The 17,785-nt window shown below is 41.8% G+C and overlaps 1 protein-coding gene across 4 annotated transcripts in view; it reads left to right on the top strand.

Annotated features, from left to right (window-relative positions):
• GNG2 (G protein subunit gamma 2) overlaps positions 1-17,785 on the top strand; it is a 120,967-nt gene that overhangs the window by 80,692 nt on the left and 22,490 nt on the right. For 2 of the 4 annotated variants that reach the window (XM_088024588.1, XM_028109399.2), the window contains one exon: positions 11,030-11,145. In XM_088024588.1, the coding sequence (XP_087880714.1) occupies positions 11,030-11,145 (116 nt within the window). Of the gene's footprint in view, positions 1-11,029; positions 11,148-13,264; positions 16,326-17,785 lie in introns of those variants that run through there. The other 2 variants (XM_088024586.1, XM_088024587.1) reach the window with 2 other exon arrangements.

The raw sequence follows: 17,785 nt of genomic DNA, 5'->3' as shown, positions 1-17,785 counted from the left end.
TTCCTGTTTGTGCCTGTTCCTTCTGTAGCACTCTATACTTATGTGTTGTCACAAACATTAGGCACACTTGTGCAGTCCTACGATCCAGCTGAGCTCCTGAGGCCCAGAAAGATGAAGTGATTTTCTCACTAAAAAAACCCAGCTAGGAATGTCAGAATGAACCAAAATTCAGGTCTACCGTCTCCTAGTAACTGTTTTTCTACTCTTGTACCACCTGTCACTTATATCACAGGAAATATCCCTAGACAACACGGTAATAGCAAACTTCAGTGGAGGGGGTACAGTTCTTACTGGAGGGGCTGCATTGAAGAGCTCAGCCAAAGGACTTCAGATGTTACCATTTTGTGAGCCTAAGGGTCCATTTGAGCAGAGGCAAGAAAGCTCAGGCAGGCTAGTCTCCCTGAACTCCAGGGGTTGCCTAAGGCTTGAGATCCACTGAGGATTTAGAATTGAAGCAATGTTTTTTTTTAGAGAAATTAATTAACCAATAAATAATTTCCTACAAGGAGGCAGAAGGCCACTGCCTGTCAGCTCCCCCTTGCCTGCTGTAGAGGAGCAGAAAGTTAACAGAGCCATTTCTATGGAAACAAGCTCATTATTTCTCTTTTGTTGGAACCTTACTGGTTCATGGTCGAGGCTTCCATTTTTTTTTTTTAAAGAAAATCCAGCTTATGCCATACAAAATATGAGTCTTTTTGCCTTCGAGCAATCAAAGCCCATCTAACATCTCAGAATGCCAGCTCCCATTTGTGGACACAGCCCCTTGCATTATCCAGGGCTCAGATAAAAACTCAAGCTCACGTGTCATTTTTAAGTTGCGGCATGGTCTATTCATTTCAGTTTCATTTTACAAAATCTGTGAAACCCATGATTTTGAGCCAGCATTTTTCAAGGGCTATGTTTTTGTCAAGGTGGTTAAAAGCAGCTAACCAGTGATGCTCTTTCCAAGCAGAAGGCTGCATCTCACAGAGATGTTGTTTCAAAAACAGCAGTTTACTGGAAAGCAGAGAGCTGTCATTTCAAATAATGGTTTCTGGCACCCAAGTAAGTCAGGGAAGCCGTGTTGTGTCTTAACTCTCCACCTACACAGCATAGACGGCTCCCATGCTGATTTGAGGGAAATCAGACACAATCTTGTCTTTCTCCCATTTGGTAAGTGGCAACGTCCCAGCAAAACCACATGGAAATAGTCCAGAGTAGAGTTTAAGTTGATATGTTGGTCCCTTGGTTCATGTTCTTCCCCATTGGCCCCGTAGCATTTTTGTTTGGTACAACTTCTGCACTAGATCTCATTCCCATTAGCTCTCTCTCTCTAGCTACAAAGACCGTAAAAATTGCTGTTATGTTTGTGAAACGGCCAAACATATACCACAGCCCCCAGATTAGGCTCAGTCTGCTGCATCTGAAAATGTGAATTGAGAAGGGCTGGAAGAACAGCTTTCCCTGATTGGGCGGGGGGGGGGGGGGGGGCTTGTTTTAGAAACACCTGTCTCTCTAATGTTCTGACTTAATCCAAGCCCTGGTTTCCTTCAGGTAGGGATGCACTTCTTACGTCCCTGGGGTTGTAAGGATGAAACAGGAACTTGGCCCAGAGCCTGGCACATGGCAAGCCCTTGGTTTAGAAGCTAAGACTCATTTTTAGTATGAGTTCCTGGTCCTCTGAGAACGTCCTCTGAGAAAGAACAGAGCTTGTGGGGCCTGTAAAATCAAATTCCCAGAAATGAGAAGCCCTGAAAGATGGGGAGGGGAGAGAGGAGGAGGGGGAAGGTGCTTGGAAGACTCCAGTTTTGTTTTATTTACAAATCCATCCTTAGCCAGCATTGTGCCATCTAGCTGTCTGCATTCTGGGTGCTCATGAGCCCCCTGCATCTCCACAGGGGAGGTTATCTTCCTGTGCCTCTTCTCCCTTCCCCTGACTCCCCTCCCCTTCCTGGCTCTCCCCTCCCCTATTCAAATACCAACCAGCGCCCCCTGGAGTCCAATATCATTTCATACCTTCCATCCCCAAATGCTTCCCGGTCAAAGTCTGTGTGGACATCTGTTATCCTACCCCTTCCCTGACCCCCCCTCCCCATTCTCATCTCTTTTTTATTTGCCACCTGCAGCCTCCACACGGCTGCTCAAAAACGAGCAAAGGCAAGTGAGGAAACCAGGACATTGTGACACCCAAAAGATATCTTTGTGACGGCTCCAGTTGTTGAAACACATGATTAGGAAAGAGTGAGCATGTGAGGTGGATTCCAGCCCTGACACTCTAGGGCTTGAAAGTGTTAAGGGAGAAGCAACAAGCTTCACAAATAAATCCTCTGTTGATTTAAAATATCCCTAGTGGTGGGAGAACCAAAAAGAAATTAGTGTTTGCTGATTAGTAGACATGGAAATGTGCTATTTTGGTATGTTCAGGTCAAAGTGGTCAGCTGGTAATAGGAAAAGATATCTCACAAAAAAAAAAGTACCGTGAAACCGGGCGGGCTGTTTTTACGATTATTATTCAACTCACATTGCAGCCACAACTCAGAAATTCACTTGTGTTCTGACTGTGAAAGCCCTTCCCTGGACTCTGTATCTATACTCTCATCAATTTGATGATGGTGTTCTTACTTGCTACAGAATAAATTAGAGTAGGGATCCAAAAAACAAAACAACAAAAGATGAGTTTGGCAAAATGACCAAGGTAAACTTGTGCTGAGTTATGAACAGTTAACAGAGACATTTACCCAGGTGACTAACTGTAGAGGCGCTGAAGAACTGTAAATTGAAATTGTTAGAAATTAGTCCTCTAATTCAAAAGAAGCTAACAACCGCTCACCAACGATACGGCTCACTGACAAATGAGAATAATAAAGATATCATCAAGTGAGCGGGAGACTGTAAACTTCTGATTTGTTTTCGAGACCTAGAATTGTTTGTTTTATTACCAGTGTCATCCTAACCTGTAAATATATAAAACAAGTAAATCAAGCCCAAGCCCCCTTAGCACCAACTGCAAATATCAAAACACAGTTCTGAGAAACACACAGTTGTAATTAAAATGAAAGGCCAGAACGAAGAATGGATGCCGTGCTTAAAAAACACCATTAGAACCTGAAAAGAATGGCATCCTCCACAATTAGCCTATACTCTCTAACGCAAAGGTCTCATTATCAAAACATTTATTTATCTTTGTGCCTCAGAAATAAGGAGTTGTGTGTTTACTCCCAAGCCTAAATGACAAGAGAATGTATGGTTTCTTAACAGAAAAGTTCCTCCTGAAAGAAATGAAAATGCTGGATGTATTTTTTAGAAAAAGAAAACTCATCTAATGGTTATTATTCTATAACAAGCCTATCTCTCATGTTCAGGGGTAGGGGGAGGGATGCTCCTCTCATCAGTGAAAAGAATAAAATGCCTTCTGTATGATTCTTGGGCTTGGAATTCAGGTGGGATAATTAGAACATTCTCCCAGAGTCCTACCAATCTCTCTCACACAAGCTCTATAATTGTTCTAGGAGCTTTGGTTGTATTCTTTTTGCTCACTGGCAGATATGACCCAGCATATTCTCATTCCACCAGCACACTGCAAGAGATTGTGCTCTCTTTTAAATCAGCAGGGACTAATATCCATAAAGCATAATAATGCTAATGATAATTATGAGCACTTAACATTTATTCATCCCTGGGAAGGTAATAGGGATCCTAAAACATAATATAAAAGCCAATTTACTTGAACCTTTCCTTGTGGAGTACTTTCTTTGAGCAGACTTTTCATGCATGGATCTATGGCTGTTTTTTTCAGTGTCCTTTCTCACTGAGGGGCTGGGAGCAGTGCAGTTCATTGTTGCCTGGCACTCCACAGGGCATTAGAGTTTCTGCCTCCGCTCTCTAAATGCCATTAGCACCCCTAATTACTGTCATAACCCACAGTTATTTGGCCACGCCCACACATTTCCAAATGCTTCCTAAGTGGTAGCACTTCCTCTGGTTGAGAACCGTTGCCAGTGTGTCTAGTGTGGGGCTTGGAGAATAGGTTGAATCCCATTTAGAATTTCCAGAGGGTAGATTGTTCGAATTTTGAAAAGAGATCGTGGCTGTGGAGTTCTGAAAGAATCTGTAGCATTATAGTTCTCCGATTCAAATTCAGAGTTGTGTAACCACCCATTTCAGTACTTGGGAGGGGCTACCAATTGCTGGGCTGAAGATGGCTCGCTGGACTGAAGAGTGTCATGCCAGCACTACCAACCTTTGATCATCACCCTGGCTGAGTCCCAGAGATGTTTTGAGGTTCCAGAAGTGAGCTCAGGAACCCAGACTCTCCCTAGGAGAACCAGGTGCTGACTCTATTTCCCTTTGCCTCACTGATTTCTAGAAGAGTTAGAGTCCACAGCTGGGTGCATCTTTGAGGTGGGCCTCTGATGGTTCCAGGGCGAGGCTGGGCCCCTGCAAAGGTAAACTATGGTATATCGCAAGGCAGTCCAAAGACTAGCTGATAGGGTGAGGGGGAAGCAGTGTATAGAAATTAATCACCCTCTCTTTTTAACTAAAAGTTTTTTGTTGTTTGTTTTTTAAAAGGGGTGTGTGTGTGTGTTTTAAAGCTTTGTCTACGTGATCTTTTCAGCAGAATTTTACTTTTAGCTATTTCAGTGGTTGGTATATTCAAACCATTTCCTTCCCTCTTAAAAAAATGTCTGCCCAATTTCAGTCAGATCTAAAATGAAACAGGAACATTAGCAAAGGATATCTGATATGCATCTATGCTTCTGCCTAAGCACCTAAAAGGACTCTATCAACACCTTCTCTTGGCCTGATAATGCTCACAAGGTGCAGCACTGTTTTCTCGACATTTCTCATTGCATGCAATTGCTGTCAGCTCAGGTAGGGACAAAAGACAAAAGTTTTTGTCTCCCCCATTAGGAATCTGTGATATAGCACTTATATACACTAACAATGAACAATCTGGAAAGGATATTAAGGAAACAATTCCATTTGACAATCGTGTCAAAAATAATAAAATATATAGGGACTTAGAATAGAATTAACCTAGGACTAGAGAGCCCAGAAATAAATGCTCACATACACGGTTAAATGATTTTTCAACAAGGGAGACAAAACCATTCAACTTGGAAAAGACAATCTTTCAACAAATGGTACTACGAAAACTAGATATACGCATGCAAAAGAACGAAGTTGAACCCTTATCCAACACCATATACAAAAATTAACTCAAAGTACATCAAAGACGTAAATGTAAGAGCTAAAACTATAAAACTCTCAGAAGGAAACATAGGGCAGAAACTTCACAACATTGGATTTGGCAGTGATTTCCTGGATATGACACCAGAGGCACAGGCAACAAAAGAAAATTGGACTTTATGAAAATTAAAAACTCTTGTGCATCAAAGCACACTATTAACAGAGTGAAAAGGCAATCTATGGAATGAAAAAAAATGTTTCCAAATCCCATATATTTGAGGAGAGATTAATATCCAGAGTATATAGAGAGCTAAAACTCAACAACAAAAAACCTGATTCAAAAATAAGCAAAGGTGGGGGGAGGGGCGCCTGACTGGCCCAGTTGGTGGGGCATGCTACCCTTGATCTCAGGGTTGTGGGTTTGAGCCCCACATTGGGTGTGGAGATCCCTTAAAAATAATAAAATATTTTTTTTAAATGGGCAAAGGACTTGAATAGATATTTCTCCAAAGGAGATATGCAAATGGTCAATAAGTAAATGAAAAATGCTCAACATCACTAATCATTAGAGAATGTAAATCAAAACCACAATGAGATATCACCTCACACCCATTAAGATGACTACTACCAAAAAACCAACCAAACAAACAAAAAAACCCAAAAATGGAAAATAGTGTTGGGAAGATGAGAAATTGGATCCCTTGTGCACTTTTGGTGAGAATGTGAAATGGCATAGCTGCTACGAAAATCAGGATGGCTATTCCTCAAGAAGTTAAAAATAGATTTACCATATGACCCAGAAATTCCACTTCTACATCTATATCCAAAAAAATTGAAAGTAGGGTCTTGAAGAGATATTTGTACATCCATGTTCATAGGAGTATTATTCACAGTAGCTAAAATGAGGCAATGGAAGTGCCTATCGACAGATGAATGAATAAGCAAAATTTGGTATATACATGTAGTGGAATATTATTCAGCCTTAAAGAGGAAGGAGATTCTGACACACGCTACAGCACAGATGAAACTTGAGGGCATTATGCTCAGTTAAATAAGCCAATCATACAAAGATAAATACTGTAAGATTCCAGTTCGATGAGATACCTAGAGTAGCCAGAATCATAGAAACAGAGAGTAGAAGGTGGTTTCTAGGGCTGAGGGGAGGAAAGAATGGGACTTACATTTATTGGGTACAGAGTTTCAGTTTTATAAGATGAAAAGGGTTCTGAGTGTATGCATGTGTGTGTGCATGTATGTGATGCATTGTCCAAATGCCTCAAGCTTAGAAGACAGGCTAACTTTTCTTATTTACCATAGCCACTTTTTGGGAAAACACATATTTGTTTGGAACACTGGTCTAGGAATCTATGGCACTTTCAGTCTTCAGGAGGAGAATTTTACGGGAAAGCAGCTAGATATGAAAAAGAAGAAAATGCACAAAGTGATTCTAAAAGTTTGGGGCGCCTGGGTGGCACAGTGGGTTAGGTGTCCCACTCTTGGTTTTGGCTCAGGTCATGATCTCAGGGTCCTGGGACTGAGCCCCGAGTCAGGCTCTGTACTCAGCATGGAGTCTGCTTGAGATTCTCCTCTCCTTCTGCCCCTCCCGCTCATGCTTGCCTGCTCGCTCGCTCTCTCTCACACCCTCTTTCTTTCTCTCTTTCTCAAATAAATAAATGAATCTTTTAATAAATCAATAAGTGTGACACTGGACTTTTTTAAAATTTAAATTCAATTAACATATAATGTATTATTAGTTTCAGAGGTAGAGGTCAGCGATTCATCAATCTTATATAATACCCAGTGCTCATTACATCACGTGACCTTCTTAATGTCCATCACCCAGTTACCCTACCCTATCCCCCCACCCCCCTCCCTTCCAGCAACCGTCAGTTTGTTTCCTATGATTAAGAGTCTCTTATGGCTTGTCTTCCTTTCTGGTTTCATTTTGTTTTATTTTTTCCTCTCTTCCCCTATTTTTCCTCTCCCCTATGCTCTGTTTTATTTCTTAAATTCCACATATGAGTGAGATAATAATTGTCTTTCTCTAACTTATTTCGCTTAGCATAATACCGTCTACTTCCATCCACATCATTGCAAATGGCAATAATTTCATTTTTTTTATGGCTGAGTAGTCTTCCATTGTATATATATATATATACCACATCTTCTTTAGCCATTCATCTGTCAATGGAAATCTGGGCTCTTTCCATAGTTTGGCTGTTGTGGACATTGCTGCTATAAACATTGTGGTGCAGGTGCCCCTTCGGATCACCACATTTGTATCTTTGGGGTAAATCCCTAGTAGGTGACATTAGATTCTTTTGGGTCATATAGTAAAACTAGAACATTGAGGATGTATCTTCCTAAAACTAAAACCAAAGCCTGTGTTTACTTTTTCTTACTAAGTCCATTTAGGTTTCAAATGTTTTCTCTCCCCAGCATTTCTAGACTTGCATCCTGCCCCTTTCCTCTTCTTTTACTATCTCAGCCACCATCTCCCCACTTCTCTTTTCTGCCTGTGCAGAGGTCTTCTTCCATGGTAGGTAGAATGAAGTACCCCAAAGATGTCCATGTCTCCATTCCTGGAACGTGTGGCTATGTTGTGTTACATGGCAAAGGGCAATTAAGGTTGCAGATGGAATTAAGGTTGCTAGGCAGCTGACCTAAAGATAGGGAGATTGTCCTGGGTTATCTGAGGGGGCCCGGTAGAGTTGCAAGGTTCTTAAAAGTGGAAGGAGGGAGCAGAGCAAAGTCAGAGGGGGATGTAACTACAGAAGAGGTCAGAGTGATGTGATATAAGAATAACTCAACTCACCTTTCCTGGCTTTGAAAATGAGGAATAGGGCAAGAGCCAAGGAATGCCAGTAGCTCCTAGAAGGTAGGGAGAGGCAAGGAAACAGATTTTCCCTTACAGACTCCAGAAGGAATGCAGTTCTGCTGACACCTTGATTTTAGCCCAGTGAGACCTATTTCAGGTTTCTGACCTCCAGAACTATAAGATAATAAATTCCTAGTATTTAAGCTCCTACATTTGTAGTAATATATCATAGCAATAGAAAACTCATACACTTTCTATCTTAATCTCCTTGGGACAGCCATAGCTTTCCCAGGGAACATGAACAGGCATTAGAACATAGACTTTCCTAGATACTCAAGTGAAAATAATGGGTCATTTACTCAGTTAATGGCAGATCTATTGTCCAATGGCAGAAATACTCTTAATAATGGTGGTATAAGCAAAGTAGGTACTTACTTCTCTTCACGTAGATGATAGCCAGTTCACTACTGGCATGGTGGCTCCACAGTGTCAGTATGCACCCAGATCCTTCCTGCTCACCCTAGAGTGTAAACCTAAAAGTTCAAGGTGGAGCACTATGGTCAACAAGACTGTCTTCCAGGCCAGTATCTGAAGGAAAGGGAGGCAAAGAGCACACCTCCTGCCTTTCAAGGGCACTTCCGCTTATATCTCATTGGCCAAAACTTGGTCATATAACTATACCGACCTGCAAGGGAGGCTGAAGAATGTATATTTCAGTAAAGTATGCCCAGCTAAAATTCAGGTTCTTGTGGTCTCCGTTAAAAAGATAAAAAAAAAGTTATTACTAATGAAAAAGAGGAGATGCGGTATTTGGAGGCAAACTATGGTTTCTGACACAGGTTACTATGTGATCTGCTTTGGATATTCAAGGGCAGATAAATAGCTGGCCAGACTCCCAAAGCTCCCTCAGGCCCAATGAGGATTTGGTAATTCTGTGATAATCTGTATTCTAGTCTGATAAATTCCAGTTTGGAAGAAATGTTAGCATCACAGAACAGTGTCCAGGGTCTTATAGATCACGACTACTTCCAACTTTGGATAAATACCCTTCTGGGTAAGTCACGATTCCATCTTGGTCCTGTAACATTTTGCAAGGGTGTTAGATTTTTGTTCAGTTTGGGGACATGTAATTTTCCTGTGGGGCTGAGATGATTGGGTCCCTAATTATGCTGATGAAATCATAGTTGTTAAAGCCTCTTCTTGTTTTTTTTTGTTTTTACATAAAGATCCCTCTGCTGATCTTCAAGCATATGAAAGTAGAGCTCAGAGATCTTTGTGGCTTCAAAATCCCTTCAGTCTTCCTTTCCATTTTATTGTCTCTGATGCCTTTGAAAATAAGTTGAGGGAACGGTTAATTATCTTCCAATGATACTGTAAATGCTATGCTGTTGGGGTGGCTGATTGTGCGGTATTCTTTATAAAATAACACTCACTATGAAGGGACCTCTTTGTTTACAGAGAGTTATACATAATTTCTTTTTTTGTCTTGAAGAACAAGATACCAAGATATAAGAACCAAAGAAGATAATTTACATATTTATGCTCTTTTGGTGTTAAAAATTAAAAATTGTTTTTTGATTTTACTGAATAAGTAACAGTCTTGTATTGAACTTACTATGGGTTATATTTCCTTCCTCAGGTTTTCTATGTGTCTTCTTTCCTTTTTGAGATGGTAGCCTGATTTTACTTTATCCCTGGATAAAAATATTCCCCAAAGCTAACAGAAGTCATGTTTTTTAATATGTCTTCAGAACAAGATTCGACTGTTGACTGAAGCAAGGCTTTAATGCCTCTCATTTCTTGGGTCATGCACTCTAGCTAAATTGCTGCTCTCAGACATCGCTTCACTGTAGGGTGTCAGTGACCTCAAAGGGCACATTAACACAGACAGTCCTGAAATAGCATATGGCACCTTGACATGGAGCGAGACCCAATCAGAATGTGGAGGAAATGGGCACCAAAAATAAAATAGGGTACTTTCTGAAATGAACAACAAAAATAAACTGAGATAGTGGGTCAAGGAAGAATTAGAAGAGAAATGAAATTGGGATAGGACTTGAAGGGGGTAGGGGAAATGATGGGGAGGAGATCTGGCAAAGCCAGAGGCGAAGAAACCATCTCATAATTTACATAAGTACAGAATTCCACTCTCTAAACATTTGTGTTCCATTTCCATATTTATAAAAGTAATAAGTCCGTTATACTGAATACAGAATTCTGGTGAACTCATTGATGTAATTAACAATTTAGACATGGCAATCCTTCCCCCTTGACATTACAGATGAAGAATTGTGAGTTAAGTAAATAGTTGTGTCTAGCCATATTTCAAATAGAATAGAGAGAAAAGGCTATTCTTTAAAATGCTGGATAAACAACACTGTGGCTGAAAAGCCACACATCCTATGCAGTGTCTCTGCAGTATAATAGACTGAGGTGGTTACAGTTAACTAGAAAGTTGGTGTTGGAGCCCATCAGGAGAACACTGTAAACTTGGTGTCTTTAGTCCTAAAGGATTATTTAATTTACCATTCCTCTCTGCTTGCCTTTCATTCTTCATCATCTGAGGGCACCTAAACAGAGTATCTGACAATAGTAGTACCCGAGAAATAACAGCAGTTATAATACATACTGTCAACCTTACCATTTTGAGCTCATTTCATACATTAAGATAATTTTAGTGACTTGCTTTCTTAATTCAGCAGCACATCTTATTCTAACTGATTTGGTAAACAATTCTTCATTGTTTTTCCCAGAAGAAGGGATGGAAGTGCAGAGGGGTGTGTGTGTGTGTGTGTGTGTGTGTGTGTGTGTGTGTGTGTTGGGGTGAGGTGGGGTGGGGTGGGGGAGTGGTGTTTGGAAAAGCACACCTCATCCCCTGGTCTGCCTGCAATCAGACTCGGTGCTGGATTGGGGATGTAGAGGGCTGAGAGAGCCAGGCCTGACCACAGCCACTCTTTTGAAGTTCCCCCATGATGATGAACCTGCATGTTTGGCAGCTCCTGAATTCTCTGATGCATTCTTTCTTCCTGTGTTCTTTCCCAGTGTATCTGAAAAACCCACCCAGCATTCCAATGGCCAGCAACAACACCGCCAGCATAGCACAAGCCAGGAAGCTGGTAGAACAGCTGAAGATGGAAGCCAACATCGATAGGATAAAGGTGAGGACCGCATAACCCACATAGATCCTCTGGCCTTGATTATAAGGAGCGCGATTTGCAGCCTGACTCCCCTTCTCTAGAGAGTGATGAAAGCAGCGAGGGCAGGAGAGAAACTTAATAATTGGGCAAAAAGTTCATTTTTCTAATGTGTCTTTGCCTTCTCCAGATTTCTCCAGAATAAAATGACAGCATAAATTAAAACTGATTCTTCACGTAGAATTCAAAACAAAACAATAACAGAAAAACAGACAAATGAAAAACAAGCTCATGGTTGAATTCTAGCCAAGGAAATTGGAGAACACACAAAACTTACCAGGCCACCAGTTGACCTCCCTGACTCTGTAGAGACTGTCTTTTCATTTGGGTTTTAGCTTTTCTGTCCTGGTTTAGGTTCTAAGTTGAAGTGTCTATCTGTCATGATTAATCTTTCCCTTCACCACTGCAGGTTGTAATTATCTCTCTCCTTTTTTTTAAAGATTTTATTTATTTGACAGAGAGAGACAGAGCGAGAGAGGGAACACAAGCAGGGGAAGTGGGAGAGGGAGAAGCAGGCTCCCCGCTGAGCAGGGAGCCCGATGCGGGGCTCGATCCCAGGACTCTGGGATCATGATCTGAGCCGAAGGCAGATGCTTAACGACTGAGCTACCCAGGCACCCCTGTAATTATCTCTTTTTAGTAACTTATTGGATTTTTTTTTCCTTCAAAACACAAAAATCACACATGGTCTCCCTAAAAAGTCAAACAGCATAGTAGGTTAATGAAAGTATTTTATCAAATGGAACTCAGAAACATATCTCATTTTATTAAAAGAAAGCTAGAACATTCATCCAAATGCCAAATTCTTTTTAAAACTAGGATATTTTTCCTATTTTCTCCATACCAGAGTTAGCAACCTAAACAACCCACCCAACCTTTGGAGTATGCTTCTAGAGCAAAGGTCAATAAATTAAGGCTCATGAGCCAGACCAGGGTTTTATTAGAACATAGCCGTTCCTATACATACTGTCTATGGCTACTTTCTTACTACAACAGCAAAGCAGAGTAGTTGCAAGAGAGACCATGTGGCCCACAAAACATAAAATATTTACTCTCTGGCCTATTACAGAAAACATTGCTGACCCCCAGTCTAGAACAGTGGTTCTCAGCCCACCTGTACATTCAGATTACCCAGGGAACTCTGGAAAGACCAATTCCAAGACCACACTCTAGACTAATTAAATTAGAATCTCTTGGGGTATGATTCAGGCATCAGGTTTGTGGTTTTTTTGCGTTTTTCTTTAATTATCAGTTAGTTTCAATGTATAGCCAGGGTGAAGAACCTAGGGGAGGGGCACCTGGGTGGCTCAGTGGGGTAACTGTCTGCCTTTGGCTCAGGTCATAATCCCAGGACCCTGGAATCAAGCCCCTCGTTGGGCTCCCTGCTCATCAGTTAGTCTGCTTCTCCCTCTCTCTCTTTCCCTCTGCTCCTCCCCTCCCCCCAACCCCACCCCACCCCACCCCACCCCACTCCCCTGGCTCATGCTTGCTCTCGCTCTCAAATAAATAAAATCTAAGGTTTGCTCCTCCTTTTTTTTTTTTTTAATTTAAGTAGGCTCCACACCTGATGTGAGGCTTGAACTCATGACCCTTATAGATCAAGAGTCACATGCTCTACTAACTGAGCCAGCCAGACACCTGGGTTTGCTCCTTCTAACTCCCATCAGATGCGGGCTAGAGAGTGAAAGGAAAGAGGATCTTCCTTCTTAAATAAGCTGAGCAAATATCCATGGGCATCTATCTGTCCTAATCTTTTTTGAGTTCTGATAATGCGGCCATGTAAACAGCTTCTCTTCTTTCAACAGCTTTAACTCTTCTTATTATTCATGAATGAGATAAATAAGGGGTCCTCCTCGTCTGCCTTGCTCCTTTACAACACCTTCCTCTTTTCCCTTGGCTTCTTCTTTTTCACTCCCTTGCTGAAAAAGTACAAAGTGGAAGGTGGGCACAGAATCTGCTGCAAGAAGTGAGGTGGCTCAAGGACTGTGGCATCAAAGAGTCATTTAGTGCTTCTTTGGGAGGGGTGGGGAGCGAGGAAGCTTCTGCACATGGACCTTCTGGAAAATGTCACTTTGCCTTTCAGAGTGGCCCAACTAAGATACCAAGTATTTCTGAAGCACTCTCGTGGCTGGCGTGTTCTGTTCCTCCTCAGCACCCTCAGACCTGTCTCCTGAAGGAGCATGTGACGGTGTTGGAGGTGATGAGAAGCTGGCAGTGGAAGAAGAGGATGGAAATAGGGCTCTTCAGCCATAAGTCAGACCTCCATCCTCCCTCACCTGAATAACTGAGGGCAGGGGGGCTCCTAGTTGATCCCTGAAATCCATCTCAGCCCTGTCTCCAGCCCTGCCATCAATTACCCTCCATAGTGCTACCAAAGAAAATTTTCTGTAAGAAAATCTCATTAGGTCCCTCTCCCACAGAAAATCTTTTCATGCTTCCCATCACCCGTAAAATAAAATTCAAACTTCTTGGCAGAGTATGCAAGGTCCTTCTGGCCTCTGCCCCTCTTTTTAGCTTCCTCCCCTTCTTTTTGCCCGCCTGCCATACTGAGCCACTTCTGATGCCCTTGATGAAAATTTCAGATGCCTGGAACATTCACTCTCCTCCTTTCTATCCTTCTGCTTTAAACTCTGGTAACTCCGTGAAGACTCAGACCAGTCATTACATCCTTCTCCAAGGCCCCCATCATAAGGCTGGATTTTTACCAATTTTCAGTTGTTCATTTATTCTTTTATCTAATAAGTACTTTATTGACAGCTTTTTAAATGGCCAGACCTTGTTATGTCCTAGAGATACAGAGATGGAGAAAGATGAAGACATGGCTCTTGCCCTCAAGGATCTCCTAGTCTAGGAGGGGGTTACAAAAAATGTGAATAAGACCTATCACTGACATAAATAAGATATCCAAGGAGCATAATCACCAGATGTCATCAGAAAGAATGCAGCAGCATACCCTGACTCCCTTCATATACTACTTCTGAAGGCACCAAAGACATTGCCACTGTAAGAGAGAGAAAGCGTTCATCTAACAAACTGAGTGCTGGGTGGTGATCTTCCTAGGCAATCTCCACATCCAAATCTTTTGGCCCTTGCTACGTACCTCGTTAGGTCTCACGTTGTTGGAAATACAGCAGCAGCTTGTCATTCAGCCTTTGTCCTGCACATCAGAGCCAGGCAGGCATGCTGTGGCGAAGTGTCAGATTATTTTGAGTTCAAGCTGTTGGCTTGAACTGCGACTGTGTTGACAGAGTTGTCAGCTAGCTGGTTTAGGGCTTGGTTATTTGCCTTTAGGAGTCCCTTCAAAGGCTTCTGAGCACTCTGGCTTCTCTACCTACTTTCCCTGCGTAATCCCGTCAGCAAGAAAGGGTTTCTCTCTGAAGATCCCATGTAGGTGCTTCTGCAGTCGGAGTAGTGACCTCTTCAAGCTCTATAGGGCAGCAGTGGGTGTTATGTACATCCGGTAGAGCCCACTGTGACTGAGGCCATGAGAAACGGGGGGCAGGGAGCACCGCTGCCACTGGAGCTTTGAGAGCCCCATCAGCAGGGGTGGCCTTATCCCTCCTGTGGCCTCCAGAATAACTCGGGCTGCAGAGAGAAGCTGTACCGTAAGAGGATCTGAATAGCATATTCATTTTTAAACCTTCTTGTGTCCTATCCTTCTGCATCACAAATCCTGGGAGAATTGAGCTAATGAACCCATTATCTGTTCATAAGCCTCAGGCATATATAAATTATACTCCCAGCCTTTCTCTGTTTCTTTGTTAGCATTTCATTCAAGGACAGAAAGTAAAGAGAAATCAAAGGAAGCTGGGAAGGGATCTGGAGACAGGGACATAGAGGGGCGTGGAGACCGTGACACTCAGATGTATGAGACAGCAATATAGTCACACTGATGGTGAGCAAAGATGAATAAAAGGAAGCTCGTCCTTAGAGCACAAGTTGAGAGAGCATGTCCAAAAGTAAAGGACAGCAGGTTTCAGTAAATCTATTTATTCACCACTCTATTAGGGCTCGTTTGGTTTCTAATAATAGAAGCCTAGCCCAAGTTTGCTTAAGCAGGAAGAAGGGATTGATTATAAAAGATACAGTGTGTCTCAGATTCCAAGAGCAGAAATGTAGCTGGGTAAGCAGTAGAAATAAGAGCTGGAAGACCATCAGAAACCAGGAGAGCTCTGTTCTCTGCCCCTGCCTCACTCTGTGTGTCTGCCTCTTTCTTTTCCCGGGCAAGAATAGATTTCTCAGCTGCCTGCTCCATGCAGCAGACATGATGGCCACTCACAGCTCCATTTCACTTCCAGCTCCATGAAGAAAGAGATAGAGTCAATTCCTTTTAGTCTCAAGTGCATATTGCTAGAATGGCATCTCTGTTCTAGTAAGAGTGAACCATCTGCAGTTCATGCAGTTCAATCAACGGACATTAGAATCAAACCACATTGCACAAACATTGCTCCTAGGAATTAACCCACCCCTATGAAATGGAAAGGTTTGGATAGTTAAGGAGTGAGAATCATTGTAAGCTGGAAAGATGCCCTTTGACGGAGGGCATCGTTAGCATCATGAAGAATAATGTAGATGTAAGAACAAAAGAAAGCCAAGGCCAGGAGCGTGGGTAAAATAATTGCTTCTTAACTAATTGAATGCTCCATAAATTGACCCCCATAAAAATGTCAAATTTATTTCTCATTTCTCCCAAATATTTCTAATAGACATTTCCGGCTTGCTCCCCTTATTATCCCAAGACTATGCTATGTAAATTCCACCTCTCTGGTTACTCTGGGTCCCTCAGTGAGAATGCCCATCCCCTCATTCTTTTCATATCTACTACAGACTGAATGTTTTTCTCCCCCAACCCTCCCAAAAAATTCATTTGTTGAAATCCTAACCCCCAATATAATGGTATTTGGAGGTGGGGCCTTTGGAAGATGATTAGATCAGGAGGGTGAGCCCTCATGAATAGGATTAGTGCCCCTATAAAAGAGACCCCAGGGAGATCCCTCATCCCTGCCACCATGCAAGGTAATAGTGAGAAGATATCTGTGAACCAGGAAGTGACCCCCACCAGACACTGAATCTGCCAGCACCTTGATCTTAGACTTTCCAGTCTCCGTAACTGTTGGAAATAAATTTCTGTTGTTTATTATCTACCCAGTCTGCAATATTTTGTTACAGAAGCCTGAACCAACTAAGACCGTGTCCAAACCTTACTCCCTCATTCGGGGTCAACTCTAGTCCCCACTTGTCCATGAATCTCTTGCCATTCTGACCATATTTACTAATTGGTTTCATTTTCATCAAATAAATTTTTCCAATTAGAGTACACAGTCCTCAAAGTCAAAGACCATGTCATTTACTTCTCTGTATCCTTCAGGGTGCTGGGGTACAGGCATTCAAGAAATTTTTTAGTGGATAGCTTCAAGTTCATGTACTTAGAATGTCATATAACAGGACATCAGGAGCTATATTTCACATGACATTTCCAATGACATTTATGGTTTAGGAAATTGCAAGCATGACTACAACTGGCCAAATAAAACTGTGGTCATAGGGGCACCAGGGTGGCTCAGTTAAGTGTCCAACTCTTGATTTCGGCTTAGATCATAATCTCAGGGTCCTGGGACCAAGCCCCATGTTGGGCTCTGTACTCAGCAGGGAGTCTACTTGAGGATTCTCTCTCCCTTTCTCTCCCTGGAAAAATAAATAAATCTTTAAAAAAAAAAACCTGTGATCATAGGAGAAAATTCATTGAAATACAAAAATGAAGAGAGGACAGGTAAATAGTTTCATGTCTTACGTTTGATTATAAGTAGCCAGCATTTATTGTATACCTTATTTTTATAACAGTTCAACATAAAAACAGACTGATTTTCATAACTGAAAAATATGTATAAATTATTAAACAAACACAAGTGTTTCTAATGACTGAATCATCTTTCTGATGATTGACTCATAAAAGATTGGAATTGAACTTCACAGAAAATGGAACTGAGAAATGGACCAGTTAGACATCATCCTTGGTAGTAGAGAGGGGACATATATCCTAGGTTTGGGACTTTTGAAGTATTTTTCCAGAATTAGAAATGAAAGTTTTAATATCTCTTCCCTAAAATGCTTGCATTTGAGGGGTGCCTGGGTGGCTCAGTCAGTTGAGTAGTCTGACTCTTGGATTCAGCTCAGGTCATGACCTCATGGGTGGTGAGATTGAGCCCTGCATCCAGCTCCATGCTCAGTGGGAAGTCTGCTTGAAGATTCTCTCCCTCTCCTCCTCCTGCCACTCGCACTCTCTCTCTCTCTCTCTCTCTCCTGCTCTCTCTCAAATCAATCAATCAATCAATCAATCAATCAATCTTTTTCCCCAAAATGCTTGCATTTGATTAGGGAGAATGAGATATTATCCTCCTCATAGGCCAGATGAGATTATTTTTAGGGATAATAAAATCAGGATAGTATGTCAAAGGACATAAAGAAGAAAGGGTCGTATTCATAGATGGCCAGTCCTAATTCATCCAATTTGCTGAAAATGAAACAAAAAAATATAAAATTGAATTCACACATACATTAGTAACTAAGCTTGACACTTCATTTTTATGAGAGTTGATATAACTTT

The sequence above is a fragment of the Eumetopias jubatus genome, unplaced genomic scaffold (assembly GCF_037043125.1).
Source record: "Eumetopias jubatus isolate StellerSeaLion01/CBP00866 unplaced genomic scaffold, mEumJub1_p1.0 scaffold_7, whole genome shotgun sequence".
NCBI lineage: Eukaryota > Metazoa > Chordata > Mammalia > Carnivora > Otariidae > Eumetopias > Eumetopias jubatus.
This window is presented reverse-complemented; position numbering and strand designations above follow the sequence as displayed.